Below are 17,464 nucleotides of genomic sequence, written 5' to 3'. Positions count from 1 at the left end.
CATTGGCCCGCCGCCCGGCGGAGGGCGGGGAATCGGCGGGCCGCGTGAGGGGAAAGTGACTCGGCCGCGGCGCCATCTTGGCGAAGGGCGGAAGTTTTCCTGCGCGGCGGAGGCGAGTGCGCCGTTACACCGGGCAGAGGGCGGGCTGGGGCCTGCTTCGGCCCTTCCCCAGCAAGGGCAGGCCGGGCCGGGGAGGAGGGTTCTCCCTGCGCCGCGGTGCGGGCCTTGTCACCTCCCGGGGCTGGGCCCAGAGCCTGTCTCGCCGGGAGCCCGTGTCGATTCTCGGGCTGACAGCCTGCTCCGTGCAACGTGCGAGCCCTGACGGCCCTCGGATGGTAGAATAAAGTGCGGGATTGTGTCGCAGTGAGGAAATATTCAGTTTGGGGGTGTGAATTCCCCCTCGGCAGGCTGCCCTCCCTGTGGGATGAGCTCTCTGCCACCCGCCGCCCTCCTCGCACTCATGGGACTGCTCTTTGCCAGGACGATGGCCTGGACTTCCAGTGGCAAGACGCACCCCGAGCTCGTCAACAACCTCTACAGTGAGTACCGGCCCCGGGGGAACCCGCCGGCACCTCAGTGTCCGGCCGTTTGGCGTGCTACAGCGGTACACTGCGATGCTGTTTGCTCTGAAATGCTGGAGTTAATATCGCCTGTGTTTCAGCATTTGTCCCAGTCTGAACTCAGTCTATTTATAATTGGAAACACGGTGTTACGCCAGAAGTGGCAGGAAAGGCTGTCATAGAATCACGGAATGGTTTGGGTGCGAAGGGACCATTAAAGGGCATCCAGTGCCACCCCCTGCCCTGGGCAGGGACACCTCCCACCAGCCCAGGTTGCTCCGAGCCCCGTCCAACCTGGCCTTGAACCCCTCCAGGGATGGGGCAGCCACAGCTTTTCTGGGCAACCTGGGCCAGGGGCTCACCAGCTTCATAATGGAGAATTTCTTCCTTATTTTTACTCTGAATCTCCCCTCTTGCAGTGGAAAACCCTTGCCCCTCGTCCCACGGCTCCCCTCCCTGCTCCAGAGTCCCTCCCCAGCTTTCCTGGAGCCCCTTTAGGGCCTGGAAGGGGCTGGAAGGTCTCCCCGGAGCCTTCTCCTCTCCAGGCTGAACCCCCCCAGCTCTCTCAGCCTGTCCTCCCAGCAGAGGGGCTCCAGCCCTCCCAGCATCTCCGGGGCCTCCTCTGGCCCCGCTCCAACAGCTCCGTGTCCTTCTGCTGTTGGTGCCCCAGACTGGAGGCAGCACTGCAGGGGGGTCTCCCAGAGTGGAGCAGAGGGGCAGAATCCCCCCCGCGCCCTGCTGCCCACGCTTCTATCCATGGCCTTCCTTCCGCTGCTCTGGAGGGGTAAATGCATGACACCTTTTAAAATGCCACACAATGAGACATCACTCTGAGCCCGTGGATGCTGAAGCATCCTCAGCCCGTGCTTCCCCTCTGGTGCGATGATCTTTGATTACTTTAGCAGCCCCAGAAACACTGTGGGTGGAAGTCACCGTCCTCTGAGAGACCGGGCTGAGGGTTGGGTCCATAACGAGATTTCCTTCGGTGTAGCAGAAACTGAAAAGGACGCGCTTCCATCTGCGCTTTTGTTTTCTGTCCCTTCTCAGATTCTTAACACTGAATTCTCCCACTAACTCCCTGAACTGTACCTCCCCCTTCCAAACCTCCCCTTGCTACAGGATGGAGGATTTAAGTTATTTTTCTCTGTTTTCCCCCTTCTCCCAGAAAAAGGGATAATTAAATCCCAGCGAGTGTTTGATGTGCTATTGGCCACGGACAGAGGTCACTACATCAAGTATTTCCCATACATGGATTCTCCTCAATCTATCGGTGAGTACCCATCACCGTTCTTTCGCTGTGCACATCGACTGTGCTCCTCACGCGGACAGCAGGGCGCGCGATGGCTGGGCAGGTCCCGCTCCCTGTGCTTGGTGCTCTCTCCCCAAAACAGCGGCTGGGTTTTACGATGGGTCAGGTAGAGCAAACCCTATCCCTGTTTCAGCTGTGGGATCCAGAGGAAATTTTTAGCGGAAAGTAGAGGAGAAAAAAGAACTGTTCATATCAGTAATTTTAATAGTAATTTTCTGTATCACATAACTTTTGCCACTTGTTTCCTTTTAGGATACAAGGCTACAATCAGCGCACCGCATATGGTAAGATGAAACTTTTCACTTTTAACAGAAATGGAACAAATTGTTTGTTTGCCATTTTTTATTTTATTTTTTCTTAAAAACTAAAGCAGAAAGGTCAAACAGATCCCGCGGATGTGATTATCATACTTGTTTCTTTATGCACTGTATATGTGAAGCTCTTTTGTTTTTAAGAAGAGTTTGCCCTGTGCTGTTTAAGTTGCTTTAAAAGTATGCTTGGACAGGAGTTCTGTGCAGCTGAGGCTAACTGTTAATCTTGTACCTTCTTCGCATGAGACCCTTTTTCCCCGCTGCTTCACATCTTATTACTGAACCTCTTCCCAAATGCTGTCCTGCAAAAAGCTCTTCCAGATCAAACACTTGAATTTCACTCTGAACGTGTCAGACAAAATGCCGGGAGCGCTGTGTTGAAACCGGAGCAGATAATGCTCAGAACAAGAAAAAAATCTTAGGAGAGGAAACTAAAATGGGATTTTTCCCACCTCCTTGTACTTGTTGTCCACGCAGCATGCCCACGCACTGGAACTGCTGAAGGATCAGCTTGTGGAAGGTGCGAAAGCGCTGGACGTTGGCTCTGGAAGCGGATATCTCACGGCCTGCTTTGCCAGGATGGTAAGCTCACCGGACTCCGGTTCTAGCTGGTGCGGCACATCAGGATGGGCAGCTTGCTGCAGCGGCACGCGCTTCTTGCAGGGGGGAAGGGGAAAACTCGTCCCAGACCAGCTTGTAGTAAAACCAAATACAGTCAGTTTTGGAATCTAAATGGCTGCTGCACCTGCCGTGGGATGTTTTGTAGGAGCGGGTCAAGAGGAGTGCGTTAAGCCTCTGTGCAAGTCCATTGTAGGTTCTTAGTTCTGTAGACTGTCTAGAAACAGACAGTCACAGTCTGTTTCTTTGGTTTTTAAACTCCTGAAATTATTTTCTGTGAAGTGCTAGAGAGCTGGTCAAGTTACTCTTCTCAGGAGGTTGGTTAGTCAAGAACTGGCCCGGCCATGGAAGCTGCTAATTCTACCAAATAAATATTTCTTTGGAAATGAAGGATTCCCAGGAATCCCCATAGGCGGTGTCTGTGTATCCTTCAAGTAGCTGATAGCACTGGGACTGCTCAGCCTTAAAACCAGGGGACAGGGTATTGCTGCCTCCTGTTCGGAAACTCTGCTCTTAAGTTTCTTCCTGGAAATTCTCCAGTTCTCCACTCCCCACAGTAACTTGCCCTATAAAATATACCTCTCTACCACGTGGGAGGTGTTAGGTGTTTGTCTGCTGTTTTTCTTTTCAGATGGGCCCAACGGGGAAAGCTGTGGGTGTAGAGCACATTAAAGAGCTGGTACACGAGTCCATCAGAAACGTCCAAGAAGACGATCCAACGCTGCTCAGCTCTGGCCGTGTAAAGCTTGTGGGTGAGCTCTCTGGGATCCTGGTGCTTCTTCCCCCCTGGGATGGGGCATTTGCTGTGGCTCCTGCTGAGCTCTGCTTCCCTGAGCAGTTGTTGCCGTTTGCGTTGATGCTTGCCAAGGCGTTGCCAGAAACCAGTGGCTGAGTAAGGCCCGTGCCACGCTGGCCTGAGCACTGCCGTGTAAACGAGTGGTATCTAGTGGTACAAGCAGTCTTACCATAGCCCTGACTACCTTAATTCAGCAAGCGACGCTCTTCAGAGCAGAGGGGTTGTACCGCACCTGGGTTTTAGTTTATCGGAATGAGCCTGCACACACTGTTGTGGGTTTTTGGGAGGGATAACTTGAGTCAGTTCTTCCTGTGTCTGGAATCTCAGGCCTGCACAAAGCCACTGTGTTACTGGAAGGGCCTCCTGGCTTTGACTGTTCCTCCTCCTCGCATGGCTCAGTTCCAGAAATCTCACCCCCTTTTTGAAAAAGTAAACCAACAAAATTCAAATTCCCATCGCAGCCTCGTTGCAAAGTTTTCATCATCTAGAGTTCAGCTGAAAGGATATAGGAAGAATCTAGTGGGAGGTGTCCCTGCCCAGGGCAGGGTGTTGGAACTGGATGATCCTTAAGGTCCCTTCCAACCCAAACCATTCAGTGATTCTATGAATTATTTTTTGTGGGGAGTTGTTATCAGAACAAAAGTCTTTTCTGCATGTTTTTCCTGCTGCAGTTGGAGATGGCAGGCAGGGATATCCTGAAGAAGCTCCATACGATGCCATCCACGTTGGCGCAGCAGCAGAAACTGTACCAAAGGAGGTAAGAGTGGTCCTGCTGGGCGTCTGTTGCCGTGGGCTGCCTGTGCCAGTAGCTTTGAAAAAACCTAATAATTAGGGAACCACTGGAAGCTGCTTTTTCTGTCTGTCTAATATGAAGCTGCCAAGCTCGTGCTTTTCAGGGTGTTACAACCTTCGCAGTGTGGCTTATTTCTGTTGTCTCTTCTCGGCTCTGCTGATTCTGGTTTCTCTGCGTGCCAGCTGCTGAATGAATTGAAGCCGGGAGGCCGGTTGATATTGCCTGTTGGTCCCGAAGGCGCAAACCAAGTTCTGATGCAGTACGACAAAACGAGCGATGGGCAGATCGTCGAAACGCAACTGATGGGCGTCATCTACGTTCCCCTGACAGATAAGGAAAAGCAGTGGCCTCGGTAAAAATTTGCTCTCCCCTGAGGAACGTTTCTTCCTCACGGCTGTCTGTGTGAGCTCGCTGTCCGTGATGCTGGCTTTACTGACAGAGTCCTGGATTCCCAGCAGATGCTGGTTGTGAAAGAGAGAAGGAAGAGTTTGGCTGTGGTGAGGCACAGCGGGGGAGCAGGATGCATTTTCTATTAGATAGCGCTTGCAGAATGAGGACTTGAGCTTTTCTTCTTTCTTTTTTTCTTTTTCTGGAGCCTGTGCACTTTCATAAACACTGTAGCCGTGTTGATTCTGTCGCTGAACTGGAGGCCGTGAGTAGTAACTGTTGGTTTTTCTTTGCCTCAGGGATGAATTCTGACAGCGGGATGGATATCTCTAGCGTGACCTCAGAAAGCTCGGGAACAGGACTGGTGACTGTAGATGGGCTGCCTGGTTTTGCTTTTTGAGCAGAAGCTTTCTCAGCAGAGGCGCTTGCGAGGGCAAATCCTGCTTTCGCAGAGCTTGTTAGGGAGGGATGGACGGAGAAAAGGGTGTTTCTCCGGCAGCAGGAGCAGGGGAGACTCTCGGAGGCCATGTCTGCTCCCAGGCAGCACGTGGATGCAGATAACTCCGGCTGTCCTCCTGGTAAGCTGTAGGTACCATCTATTCACAGGGAATTCCCAATGCAGGCAGGAATACTTAAATCTTCACTAAAAATACTCTTTAATATTGACTACTCTGCCTAATGCTTGAAGAAAACAAGACGCAATTACTGTTTCAGAGCGGCGATCTACCCTGGTTCGTCAAAGTTTAATTACGAGAGCATGTTCTCTTCCCCTCTTGCATCAACTAATTTAATTGCTGGTTGCAACACTGAGAATTTTGGGGTTCAGAAAGATTACAGTCTCTCGTTTTTTTTCCTCCTCCCGCTGGTGCTGGGGGGCTCAGGTGGGCGCAGGGAGGCATGAGGGCTCTTCTGGAACCGCTGGAATGATGGAACGGATACTTTTTCGTGGAAATAAAGGTGATCCTGCCCTGAGCCATCTGCAGCAGCTCACGTTCTGTGCCAGTTGTCTTCCCGTTGAATCGCCGTTTCCCCTCACTTTCCCCTCCGCCCGAGGCTCTGTGCTTTTGTGGGGTTTTCTCTTCCCCCCCCCCCCCCCCAAGAAAACAGAATCCGGCTTTGAAAAGTAAGAGCCGTGCATCCTTGGGAACTGCTCATCGACTTTGAGCCCAACAAAAAACTATAAATAACTGTACAGCCTAAATATTAAATGAATGCTTAGAAAATACAATCTTTTTTCAACTTTTTTTCAGTTATTCCCCTGAAACCGGGGCCCGCGCCGGGCTCTCCCAGCGCGGGAACGGGGGCGGGGAGAAGCGGCGAGCGCGGGGGGAGGGGGGCGTGGCTTCGCGGCGATTGGCCGCGCTGCCCGTACGTCACGCCATGCGGCGCGCCGGCGCGCTTTGGGCTGCGCGGCTGCGCGGGGTGGCGCGGAGCGGGGCCCGGCCGCCCCGCCCGCTCCTTCCCCGCCCCGCCATGGCCGAGCCGGGCCCCGGGGGCGAGGGGGAAGCGTCGCCGGCCCCCAAGAAGCGGCGTGTGGCGGGCGGGGAGCGGTACGTGCCCCCTCCGCGGAAGCTGAGCACGGGGGTGAGCTTCGGCCCCGCGCACTTCGCCGAGACCTCCTACTACTTCGAGGGGGGGCTGCGCAAGGTGCGCCCCTACTACTTCGACTTCCGCACCTATTGCAAGGGGCGCTGGGTGGGCCGCAGCCTCCTCCACGTCTTCAGCACCGAGTTCCGCGCCCAGCCCCTCGCCTACTACCGCGCCGCCGCCCGCGCCGGCCGCCTCCGCCTCAACGAGGAGCCGGTGCGGGACCTGGACATCGTGCTGAAGGTGGGCACCCCCCGGGGCTGGGGGCCGCGGGGGCCGGGCATGGCTTCATAGAGTGGTTTGGGAGGGAAGGGACCTCTAAAGGGCGTCCAGTCCAACCCCTGCCATGAGCAGGGACATACTCAACTAGAGCAGGTTGCTCAGAGCCCCGTCCAACCTTGCTCAGAGAGGGGCATCACCCACCTCTCAGGGCAACCTGGGCCAGAGTCTCACCACCCTCAGCGTAAAAAATGCCTTTCTAATATGTAGGTCTAAATCTTAGAATCGTAGTAGAACGAATCACAGAATGGTTTAGGTGGGAAGGGACCTGAAAGCCCACCCAGTGGCACCCCCTGCCCTGGGCAGGGACACCTCCCACCAGCCCAGGTTGCTCCAAGCCCCGTCCAACCTGGCCTTGAACCCCTCCAGGGATGGGGCAGCCACAGCTTCTCTGGGCACCCTGGGCCAGGGCTCACCACCCTCACAGCCAAGAATTTCTGCATGAGATATCACGTAAATCTCCCCTCTTGCAGTGTAAAACCCTTCCCCCTCGTCCCACGGCTCCCCTCCCTGATCCAGAGTCCCTCCCCAGCTTTCCTGGAGCCCCTTGAGGGCCTGGAAGGGGCTGGAAGGTCTCCCCGGAGCCTTCTCTTCTCCAGGCTGAACCCCCCCAGCTCTCTCAGCCTGTCCTCACAGCAGAGGGGCTCCAATATGAAGCCCCCATTGTGCGTGGCCAGATGGGGTTGTTATGCAGGCTGGATTCACGCTAATTGTCCGTCTGTCTTGCAGAATAATGATTTTCTCAGGAATACGGTGCATCGCCACGAGCCGCCGGTCACTGCCCAGCCTATCCAGATCCTGGTGGAGGACGATGAGGTGGTGGTTGTGGACAAACCCTCCTCTTTGCCGGTTCATCCCTGCGGCAGGTTTCGTCACAACACGGTCATCTTCATCCTGGGCAAAGAGCATGATCTGAAGGAGCTGCATACCATTCACCGACTCGATCGCATGACCTCGGGAGTACTGATGTTTGCCAAGACGGCAGAGGTGTCCAAGAGGATCGATGAGCAGGTTCGGGAGAGACAGGTGAGAGCTAAGAGACGCAGAATTTGGGGCTCTCTTGCATGGTATTTTCTTGAAACAGGTCCAAAGTCAGCCAAAGTTTTGGTCTAAATGAGCACAAATTCCCAAACCAGCTTGCGGTTGTCTTGCTGTTCTTATTGCATTAAGCATGAGAGGCATCAAGAGAAAAAGACTGAGTAAAAAATTAATTGATTTTTGGTAATATTAGATTGAAAGGCATCTGCTTCCCTAAGGGACTGTGCAAACTGTCTGGGATTGTGCAAACCAGTTAGAGAACAGTTTTATTTGTAAGTGGAAATGTGTCAGTCATCTAATATTTTTTTCAGTTTTAGAAGTTTTTCTCATTTTTCCAGTGGCTCTTGACCCATAGAGAGCTGTAGCTGTAGGGTGCTGGCTTCCAGGATTTGCTTCGAGGCTGTAAACTGAAGGTCGGCGAGAGATGGCTCTTGAATTTAATATGAGGAAAATAGGCCAGGCCCTTGCGTTCTTGATTTCCTGACTAGTTGGGGAAAGCATGAGAGAAATTAGGCTTTAAATTCTGGTTTTATTTTTTCCCTTTCCTGTTCACTTGTAATAAAATTTGGGCGCTATGTTGCCTACAAATGTATTGCATTGCAGAGGAGGAGAGAAGGGGATGGGACTGGGCTGTAATCGGGCCAGAGACAGTTTTTTGTTCTGAGAGTTACTGTTGTGTCTCCCGGTAGCTGGAAAAGGAGTACGTCTGTCGTGTGGTGGGGGAGTTTCCAGAAAATGAAGTGGTCTGCGAAGAGCCCATACTGGTGGTGTCTTACAAAGTGGGAGTGTGCCGCGTGGACCCCAAAGGGAAATCCTGCAAAACCATCTTCCAGAGACTCAGTTACAACGGCAAGACCAGCGTGGTCAAGTGTCTTCCGCGTACTGGCCGCACGCACCAGATCCGGGTCCATCTGCAGTATTTGGGGCATCCTATCGTCAACGACCCCATCTATAACATGGAAGCCTGGGGCCCCGCCAGGGGCAAAGGTGGCAAGATTGATAAAACGGACGAAGAACTCCTTAAGGCGCTAGTAGAGGAGCATCGTTCCAAACAGAGCCTGGATATCTTGGGTATTTCGGAGGAGGACTTGAACTCCGGCGCTGAAAATAAAGACTGTGGTAATTCAAGTGACTGCACAAAGTCTGCGCGGGCTGATCCGATACATGAGAGCTCCTGCCCTGCCGAGGACACTGAGGATCCCGAGAGGGATGCAAAGGATCCTGAGAGAAATGACGTAGCCGCCTGTCCACCGAACTCTGATAGCAACCTGGAAACGCTGGAAAAAAATAAAGAACTTGGTTCCTGTGAGAATCAGGATGGGCAAACGGGAGAAAAGAGTTCGGAAGAGAAGGACCCTTTGTGCGCGGAGTGTAAGATCACACGGCGGGACCCGTCTCCCAAGGAGCTGGTGATGTTCCTGCATGCCTTGCGCTACAAGGGAGCGGAGTTTGAGTATTGCTCCAAGATGCCCGCGTGGGCAATGGAAGACTGGGAGGAATGAGTGAGGACATCCAACACCTACCGACATCGCTGGCCGGGAAAGCGTCTTGTAAAGACCTAAGAGTCGCTTTCCAGCGTGGTTGAGGTGGACAAACTGCCCGTGCGCTGGAGGTGGGGCGGGAAGGCGGCCTGGCTGCACACAGGCACTGGGAAAGATGAGTGGGAGGACGGGGCTACAGCACTAGAATTATGTTGCCCTTTAGTGAATGAGCACTTCAGGGCAGCAAACGCCACCGCGCGCGGGCAGCTTGGCCTTTCACCTCAGCCTCTTCTGGGTCTGCTGTCAGTTACCCACACAGATAATTAAGTGCCTGCACTTAAAAGTCAGCAACTGATTTTTCTTCCGGCCCGCTATGTGATGTTCTTGTATCGTACAACGAGAGCTGCTGGAATGTCGTTCATGTGCTGGATGTCATGTCATACACACAACTATTTTTACTGTATTTTATTGTCAGACTGACTTGAAAACCCAAACGTTATCGCCGAGAATGCCGTAAGGTCAAATCAGAGCACCGTGGAGCCGACCCACTTTCTGCCGGTTGTTTGTCAGCAAGGTGGACTTTGCTTTGAAATTGCTCTTTCAGAACTGGCTCAGATAATGACTTAATTTAAAGTTAGTAACTCTAGGGATGGATCTGTTTCTATTTGGCCTATTTTTGGAGGTACTACTCCCCAGTTTCTGTCTGTATGAGACTTATGAGGAGGCCCATTTAGTAGATTTTTTTGCTTTTCTGTTCCGCCCCCTCCCCTGCGACGTTTCTCCTGCCTTCTCAAACACGTCTGGCTTCTCTTCTGAGAACCTATCGATCTCGGTCCCTTACGCCTCATTGAAAACGTCCTCAGACTTCAGCAGAAATCCAAAGTAGAGATCCGTCTGCTGACTTCAATCTTTTTTAGTTATTTTTTTTAAATCATACTATAGGCGAGTTGTTCCTGATTGGTGCGGAATTGTTTTTAATATCGCTTCAGTGTGACAATCAGCTTTAAAGAAAAACAAAAGCTATTTTATGAACCAGATGACTTTTTTTTTTTTTAATACATTTTATATTAATACGTTTCCAGGATGATAAATATCACTATAGTTCTTACCTTCACCAGTGTTTATATGGTCGCTTCTTGGCCTCTGGGAGGGTTATTATAATAATTCTGCTGTCTCAGGTTCTTTTTTATTTTATTTTTTTTCTCTTTTCCGTACGTATCGCCAGCGGTAATGACCAGCTCCAGTGGTTGCTGCAGACAATCAGAACCTTTACCCGGGAGGAGCCTCAGTGTTGCTTGAGGACTGTTTGCAGCCGGTGGTTTCCAGCTCTGTCGCTCCGTACCCCCCTCTCTGCACCCCTGTCCCTACCTAGGGCGCAGCTGTAGCGTTCTACACTTCCACAATGTTAAAGAAGCCCTTTTTAAAGGTGAAGAAAGGAATCCAGAGGAGCTGATACTTTCAGCAAGCGTGGCAAAAGCCTTGCTGGAGTGTGGTTCGGTCTCAGATCACCTCTCCTTGTCGTGCTGTGCTCTTTCTCAGACCCCCATGACCTGAAGACCACTTCAGGCAGAGCTTTTGTTACCGCTTTGCCCGTTTTGCACAGGTTACTGGAGGACTCCCTGCTTCCCCGGTGTCTGTGAGCGGGGTGCTGGGGCCCTGAGCTTGACCAGGCCCGCAGGAATGACTGCCTTCCTCCTCGGCAAGGCTCCTGCAATCGCGTGTTGATGATGTTACCAGCATCAGGACTTGTGTACCGAAACAGAATAAACAAGTGCTCGCTTCATCCGCTAGCTCAGAGTAGCCAAGTGATTTCTTTCTCTCCTGGATCATCCAGTTGATCACGGAATCACGGAATCTTCAGAGCTGGAAGGGACCTCTAGAGATCGTCTAGTCCCACTCCCCTGCTAGAGCAGGATTGCCCAGAGCACATCCCTCAGGGCTGCATCCAGGCGGGGCTTGAAAGTCTCCAGAGAAGGGGACTCCACACCCTCCCTGGGCAGCCTGTTCCAGTGCTCTGTCACCCTCACCGTAAAGAAGTTTTTCCGTGTATTTGAACGGAACTTCCTATGTTCCAGCTTGTGCCCATTGCCCCTTGTCCTGTCACTGGGAACCATTGAAAAGAGCCTGGCTCCGTCCTCCTTAAACCCACCCTTTAGATACTTGTAAACATTAATCAGGTCCCCCCTCAACCTTCTCTTCTCCAGGCTAAAGAGTCCCAGCTCTCTCAGCCTTTCCTCATAAGGGAGGTGCTCCAGTCCCATAATCATCTTGGTTCCCCTACGCTGGACTCGCTCCAGTAGTTCCCTGTCCCTCTTGAACTGGGGAGCCCAAAACTGGAGACAGTACTCCAGTTGTGGCCTCACCAGTGCAGAGTAGAGGGGGAGAATGACCTCCCTCGACCTACTATGATGTGTTGAATCTTTCCATAAAAGTTACTCAGGCTTGAGCTTTGCTCTTCCGCATCCTGCTGCGGGTCCCTGGCGATTCTAATTTAACCACAGGCTGGATTTTCTGTTTTTCCTGCCATCCTGCATTAAGGCCAGGCCTAGTACTGAGCAGGCAGCTTGTTAAACAAAGGAGATAAAGGGTCCCCTGTGTTTGAGAGATGAGGCTAAAAGCTAGTGTCGTCCACATTTTTCATGCACTGAAATACATATTTCATGTAACTGTAAATGAAACTTGGGCACCTTCAGCATATAAATAAGGGTGTCTGCAGCTGTTACTAGCTTTAGACGCAAGGAAAAGGTAGTAGATTTAGGGGCAACAGTTTTAAATTAGACTTTGAGATGCCCTGAGTCATATTGTCTGGTTTTTGTTTAGGGTTTTTTCCCCTCTCTGCAAGAAATAAACATCGGAAAGGGGTTTTACTGACTTGCGCCAGTAGATGGAGACTTGATGGCCGAAGGGCCTGGTGTGGAGCTGGAGCTCAGTGCTGGTTTTCCTTTTTCTGGCTATGCATAATGACTGCACTGAGCATCTTTTAATTATCACACCTTGCTGGTGAAGAAACCCCGGGGCTTCTGTTTTCTAGATGCTTTGAACAATGAAAATTTGAGATTGATTTCACAAGGAGCCTGCCACCGATTGCATCGTATTTCACTTTCTTTCACTTCAGAGCTGGTGTCTAGTCCATGTGTCCTGTAAAATTGCAAAAGAAGTTGGTGTTTGCTGTTTTGCTAATAGGGAAAGTGTTACGATTAGAGATGCCTTGTGATAAATTCCCATCCAAGATTAGGTCTGAGGTAAACGTCCTGGTTGTGGGCATAAAGTTACCTGTACAAAGTGTAGGTCCTGGAAGAAGTCCTTTAGTCCAGTTGTATTTTGATACAGCTCTTTATGCTCCAGCAAAGGACCAGGAGGATGTGCATCTTCTGGCAAACCCTGGTGGGAACTTTGCTGCGTAGGATTAACTCAGCGTTAAACCCCTAAAACATCACCAAGACGCTCATCTTCCACAGGATCACGCTTTTCCAGCCGGGTGTTAACTGGTCCGTTATGGGTGCCACGTGAGAGGCTATAGAGCCGTGATCTGGCCGTTCCTGCGCAGGGTTTAGTATAATCTAATTTCCAGAAGGACTGAAGCGTAGTTAAACCTGCCCGGCGTGTGCCTGGAGGGCTGGCGCAGCCGCTCCAGCAAAGAAGGTGCCCGCGGCCCCTTCCCGGCCGTGAGGTGTTTGAGGAAGGGAGTTAATCGTTAACTTCTGCCTCCAGACTTTTAAAAAGTTAACTATTGATGGACTAGGCAGAGAGGAAAAGCCTTCCTCTGTCTCTTCAATACAACCATTTATGCTTTTTAGATCGCTATAACTTCGTGAAAAGCGAGGCCGACTGCAATGATTACTTTTCTAAAGCAAACCTTGACGTAATTTTCCATGAGGCACTGCAATCGCTTTGGCTGGAGCTCCCTCGGCCCCCGATCTCTCCAATATTCACCCCAAGCTCCCACTGGGGACCAGGCCAGCCTGAACACGGGGCTTTGTTGGGACTGCAAGGAGAGATCCAGGGCAGTTTGTTCCCAGCGGGGCTGCGGCTCCGCAGCTGGATGCTTTCTGAGGAGAGGAGAGGAGAGGGATGGCGGCCGACCCTGTGAATACAGACCCCTGCGGCCATGAGGCCTAAAGCCCGGCCACCATGACGGCGCCTCCATGGCTGCCCCAGGCGGCAGCTTCACTTCCCCATCTTTCCATAAGGGTTGAAGTATCATCCCGAGGAGGCGGCAGCCTGAGGGGTGTCGGCCTCGACTGGGGCCTACCCCCGAGGAAGCGGCCTCCCCGCACGCCACGGAGCGCGGCCCCGGCAGGGAGGGAAGGAGGGAGCTGGCCGGGGCCGTGGGGCAGCGCAGCGAGCGCCTCGGCCCTGAGAACTAAGGGGAAAAAAATGATGTTGGGGGAAAAGTTTAGTCTCCGACGAGGATGGGATTCGAACCCACGCGTGCAGAGCACAATGGATTAGCAGTCCATCGCCTTAACCACTCGGCCACCTCGTCACAGCATCTCTCTTTTCCGCCGGGCCTATAAGAAGGTACGCCGACCGCTCCTGCCATCCTTTCCTGCCTGCCGCTCCTCTGCGAGATGGCGCCAGCGGCTCGACCCTTCCTCGGCACACCGAGGGGCAAGGCCACCGCGCCGGGACTGAGCGACCCTGTGAGGGCCGGCCGCTGACCACCGGCCTCACCGCCGCGGCGGCGGGACGCGCTGGCGAGGGCGAATACCGAAATGTCAGGCAGCGGGCTGATTCTGCGGAGGCCGCCATGTTGTACGGATCGCTAGGGGGGCGCCATGCTGTACGGCGGCAGCTGCGCCGTCGTCACGGCGGCGGTTTGGCGCGCGGCGCAGGCGCGGCGGGGCGGCGGTTAGATTTGAACGGCGGAGCGGCGGCGGCCCGGCCCTACGGGAGAGGGGGCGGCGGAGCCCAGCGGAGCTTGGGAGTGCCCCGCCGGCGGCAAGGCCCTGCCCGGGGCTGTCGGTGAGAGCGGCCGCGGACGGGTCGGTGGCGGGACGAGGCCGGGCCGGGGAAGCGCGGGAGCGGCTGAGGCGAAGGCCGGTGTCTGGGGCGGACCCTGCGGGGTAACGGGCGGTGAGGGGAGGGCAGAGAAAGGGCGGGAGGAGAAGATCAGTCCTGCCCGCGGAGAGGCTTCCCCGCAGGCCGGGCGCTCCATGGTGAGGCGGGAAGAGGGGTGAGGGACGTCGGGCCCGCGCCTGAGGAGATTTCGGCTGGGGCGGCCGGAGTCGGGGGCGGCCTCCAGGCGTGAGGGGAATCGCCCGATAAACTGGCGGATAAATGCAGTCCTGATCGATGCGAAGTAACTCGCGTCAGGGAAAACAGCGATGTAAGGGGTAGTGAGGTGTAATTTGGCATTTGGAGGTGGTTCTGGAGAGGGCTCCCGGGCTGTCAGCCCTGTCAGGGCGGTAAAGGAAACAATTCGGGGGATTGCGAGGGAAACCGCGAGAGATCGAAAAGGAATCGGAAACACAGACCAAACAGGGTCTTACTCACAAAGAAGGGAAAGACCGAAGAGGGCTTGGGTCGGCATCTAAAGGTCAGGAATGAATTTTTAAAAATTTTCTTCATGTTCACAGTGTGGAACTGGGAGGTACTTACCGAATATACAAATAATAAGAAATGCTTTTTCACAAACAGAGTAACAAAGCATTTCAACTCGCTGCCATATGCTTGTAGGTCAAAGATATGTAAATGGGTTCAAAGAAGGATTAGAGAATGGTCTGAAGCTGCGGCAGGGGAGGTTTAGGTTAGATATTAGGAAGAATTACTTTACTGAAAGAGTGGTCAGGCACTGGGACAGCCTGCCCAGGGAGGGGTTTGAGTCACCATCCCTGGAGGTGTTTAAGAAACGTGTAGACATGGCTCTTCAGGGCATGCTCTAGTGCCCAAGATTATTGTTTGTGGTGGGGTGTTGTGTGTGGGGTTGTGGGTGTGGAGTTTAGTAGGTGGGTGTTGGTGTGGGGGGTTTTTTTGATTTTTTTTTTTGATTTTTTTTTTTTGGTGGTTGGACTCGATGATCTCGGAGGTCCCTACCAACCACTAAGATTCTGTGATTCTGTGAATGACTCCTGAGCGTGTTGATTGGTTCGTGAACTCTGGATGAATAGACCTAATAGCAGACTCCTGGCAGACTAGATGGGGCTTTCCATAGCCATGCTCTGTCCTTTCCCTTTTCTCCAGACACCTGTATGCAGGGCCATCTTCTGTGTCCCTTCTTTGTTGTGTTCATCCTGGTCCAGCATGTCAGGCTGCTGTGGGGATGCCAGCCTGGAAGCAACATCTCGGCTTCGTGGCCTCAGAGCTGCTGATCCCGAAAGCCAAGGCCTCTTCAGATGCCTTTTTGGCTGGTACTAACGTAAACCTGCTGCAGGTTTGGCAAGAGGAATTACTCTGCAAAAATAAAACAAGAGATTAATAAAATTCACGTCAGCAAATTGGCTTCTGTGTTCAAGTACAATGTCATTCTGAAAAACTTCTCTGGCTCTTATTTGTTATACCTTCACATGTAATGGTGTCTTCAAAATAGTGCTTTTTTCTGTTTAAGCAAACAGAAATTCACTGGAAAAAAATGATCTGTTGGCTAGGTTTTCTCATTATGCATTTTGCTCTGCGTAAACATCATCTTTGAGCAAACTGATATTTCTGAAAAGATTTTTCCTTTTCCCTTCCCATATAATTCGAACTCTGCTCTGCCTTGTGAGCAATATCCCAATACTACGCAGTAGCATTTATGTGATTTAGCATTTTGCTAAACCTAGAGCTTGCTTTTTCCTGCATAAGGCTTAGTTTTAGCTTGGAAAATAAGAGACAATTTGTGGCTTAAATCACCTCCAGTGAGGTAACTGGCTTGGTGGACAAGGGCGAGCAGTGGATGGGAGGGTTTAAAGAAGATGGAGACAAGCTCTTCTTGGATGTATCTAGTGAAGGAATAAGAAGCAATGGGCACAAATTGAAATGCAAGAAATTTGATTTAAACATAAGGGGGGAAACAAACGCAGTGAAGATGGGGCCGGTTGTCCAGGGAGACTGTGTTCTCTCTGGGAGATTGCTTCTCTCTGGAGATATTAAAAACTGGACTGGACAACATCCTGAGCAATCTGCTGTATCTTTGAGCACGGGGCGGACTCCCATGATCTCCGGAGGTCCCTGCAGACCTGAGAGCCTGTGATTCTGTGAAATGTAGAAGCTGAGCAGTTCCGTGCAGATCTCTCTATTTCTAATTGTAAAACTTGTTAGTTACAAATCGCTTGATCCTTGCTTAGGCAAGTGTTTCTCTTACAACATTGCTTGCTGGGGTTTTGCGAGGGGAGAATAAAGTAATGTGATAAGTGTTGTCAAATTGCTTATAGCTGTACTGTAAGTATACTTTGTGTGGTTATTGATGGACAGATGTAGGTAAAGATCATCACTGAAATACAAGAAATAGCACAGAAAATGTCACGTATTGCTCTTGTAGTGTTGACTCTGTGGTACATTTTTTGGTGATTTTTTTGTCAGGTCCATGGGAGACTGAAGTTATGAGGAATATTGACCTGATATTGAAAGGCCTGAATTTTGTTGCAGTTTACAAGAAATGTTAGGCAATATTAAACCTGTGTAAGCACTGGCATCCTGTCAGCGTGGGTTAATTCATTTTATCCCCTTATGCAACTTTTGAGAAGTGTTGTAGTTTTCTCTGCTAGTGGGAGCTATTTGCATTTGCAGAAGATATTCTTGGGGTGGAGGGAGAAGCAGCGATTGAAAAATTGTCTTGTGTGTCAGAGCAAACTAGCAAACTTTGTACTGTATAAGGTTTGAGCACATTTATCTCCAACAGTTACCAGAATCTTAACTTTAAATAAAAGGATGCCTAACTAGTAAGACTCAAACTGTTAGCACAGTTGTTTTATAATATGATACGTAATAGAAAACATGGGCTTGAGAGGCCTATTACACTTCAGTGCATTCCTGTGACTAAAGAAAGATGGTGAGAAAAATTATAACATCTAAGATTAGTATCTAGTTGTGGTTGTGTGCTACTTTCTTACTGAGGTTCATTAATATTTTTGGATTTCGGTACTGTATTTTCTAGGAAAAGCACTTCCTTCAGAAATGTACAAGATTTACACAGACCCTAACATGGAAAAGTAAGTTGAAACCTTCTAAGAATTTTATTGTGGTATAAATATTATCATTTAGAGGCAAAACTTAATCCGTGCATGCACTTCAGCATCTCTTGAATGCAATGTGTTATCCATTGTGATGAAGAACAGGGAGTTTCTTTGACGATGTGTAAGAAGGCTCACGGCAGCGGACTCTGGAG

At 51.5% G+C, this 17,464-nt stretch overlaps 3 protein-coding genes and 1 non-coding gene across 4 annotated transcripts in view; 3 read left to right on the top strand and 1 right to left on the bottom strand.

Moving 5' to 3' along the window:
* Window positions 1-75: 75 nt before the first annotated feature.
* Window positions 76-5,869, top strand: LOC134514103 (protein-L-isoaspartate(D-aspartate) O-methyltransferase-like). The gene is made up of 8 exons (XM_063331382.1): window positions 76-539; window positions 1,726-1,830; window positions 2,122-2,153; window positions 2,658-2,762; window positions 3,430-3,550; window positions 4,266-4,351; window positions 4,570-4,739; window positions 5,074-5,869. Exons 1-8 carry the CDS (start codon window positions 425-427, stop codon window positions 5,084-5,086), a joined length of 747 nt encoding a protein of 248 aa, XP_063187452.1. The 5' UTR covers window positions 76-424; the 3' UTR covers window positions 5,087-5,869.
* Window positions 5,870-6,103: 234 nt separating this feature from the next.
* RPUSD2 (RNA pseudouridine synthase domain containing 2) lies at window positions 6,104-10,979 on the top strand. Its single transcript, XM_063331381.1, has 3 exons — window positions 6,104-6,604; window positions 7,370-7,666; window positions 8,368-10,979. The coding sequence occupies exons 1-3, from the start codon at window positions 6,155-6,157 to the stop codon at window positions 9,178-9,180; spliced, it is 1,560 nt and encodes a 519-aa protein (XP_063187451.1). The 5' UTR covers window positions 6,104-6,154; the 3' UTR covers window positions 9,181-10,979.
* Window positions 10,980-13,563: 2,584 nt separating this feature from the next.
* On the bottom strand, window positions 13,564-13,645 carry TRNAS-GCU (transfer RNA serine (anticodon GCU)). Its single transcript has one exon. It is a non-coding gene; the product is annotated as a tRNA-Ser (tRNA).
* A 377-nt stretch (window positions 13,646-14,022) lies between these two features.
* Window positions 14,023-17,464, top strand: part of KNL1 (kinetochore scaffold 1) — a 28,587-nt gene continuing 25,145 nt past the window's right edge. The window contains exons 1-2 of the mRNA XM_063332266.1: window positions 14,023-14,124; window positions 17,234-17,288. Of these exons, the coding sequence (XP_063188336.1) occupies window positions 17,254-17,288 (35 nt within the window). The 5' untranslated portion in view covers window positions 14,023-14,124; window positions 17,234-17,253. The remainder of the gene's footprint in view (window positions 14,125-17,233; window positions 17,289-17,464) is intronic.

Source organism: Chroicocephalus ridibundus, chromosome 4 (genome assembly GCF_963924245.1).
Source record: "Chroicocephalus ridibundus chromosome 4, bChrRid1.1, whole genome shotgun sequence".
Classification (NCBI taxonomy): domain Eukaryota; kingdom Metazoa; phylum Chordata; class Aves; order Charadriiformes; family Laridae; genus Chroicocephalus; species Chroicocephalus ridibundus.
This window is presented reverse-complemented; position numbering and strand designations above follow the sequence as displayed.

Bases quoted from the DNA above. Each gene is read 5' to 3' on its own strand.
- LOC134514103 (XM_063331382.1), top strand. From the start codon at position 425: ATGAGCTCTCTGCCACCCGCCGCCCTCCTCGCACTCATGGGACTGCTC. The intron at 1,831-2,121 runs GTGAGTACCCAT...GTTTCCTTTTAG, and splicing joins GGATTCTCCTCAATCTATCG to GATACAAGGCTACAATCAGC. The intron at 3,551-4,265 runs GTGAGCTCTCTG...TTCCTGCTGCAG, and splicing joins TGGCCGTGTAAAGCTTGTGG to TTGGAGATGGCAGGCAGGGA.
- RPUSD2 (XM_063331381.1), top strand. From the start codon at position 6,155: ATGCGGCGCGCCGGCGCGCTTTGGGCTGCGCGGCTGCGCGGGGTGGCG. The intron at 6,605-7,369 runs GTGGGCACCCCC...TCTGTCTTGCAG, and splicing joins ACCTGGACATCGTGCTGAAG to AATAATGATTTTCTCAGGAA. The intron at 7,667-8,367 runs GTGAGAGCTAAG...GTCTCCCGGTAG, and splicing joins AGCAGGTTCGGGAGAGACAG to CTGGAAAAGGAGTACGTCTG.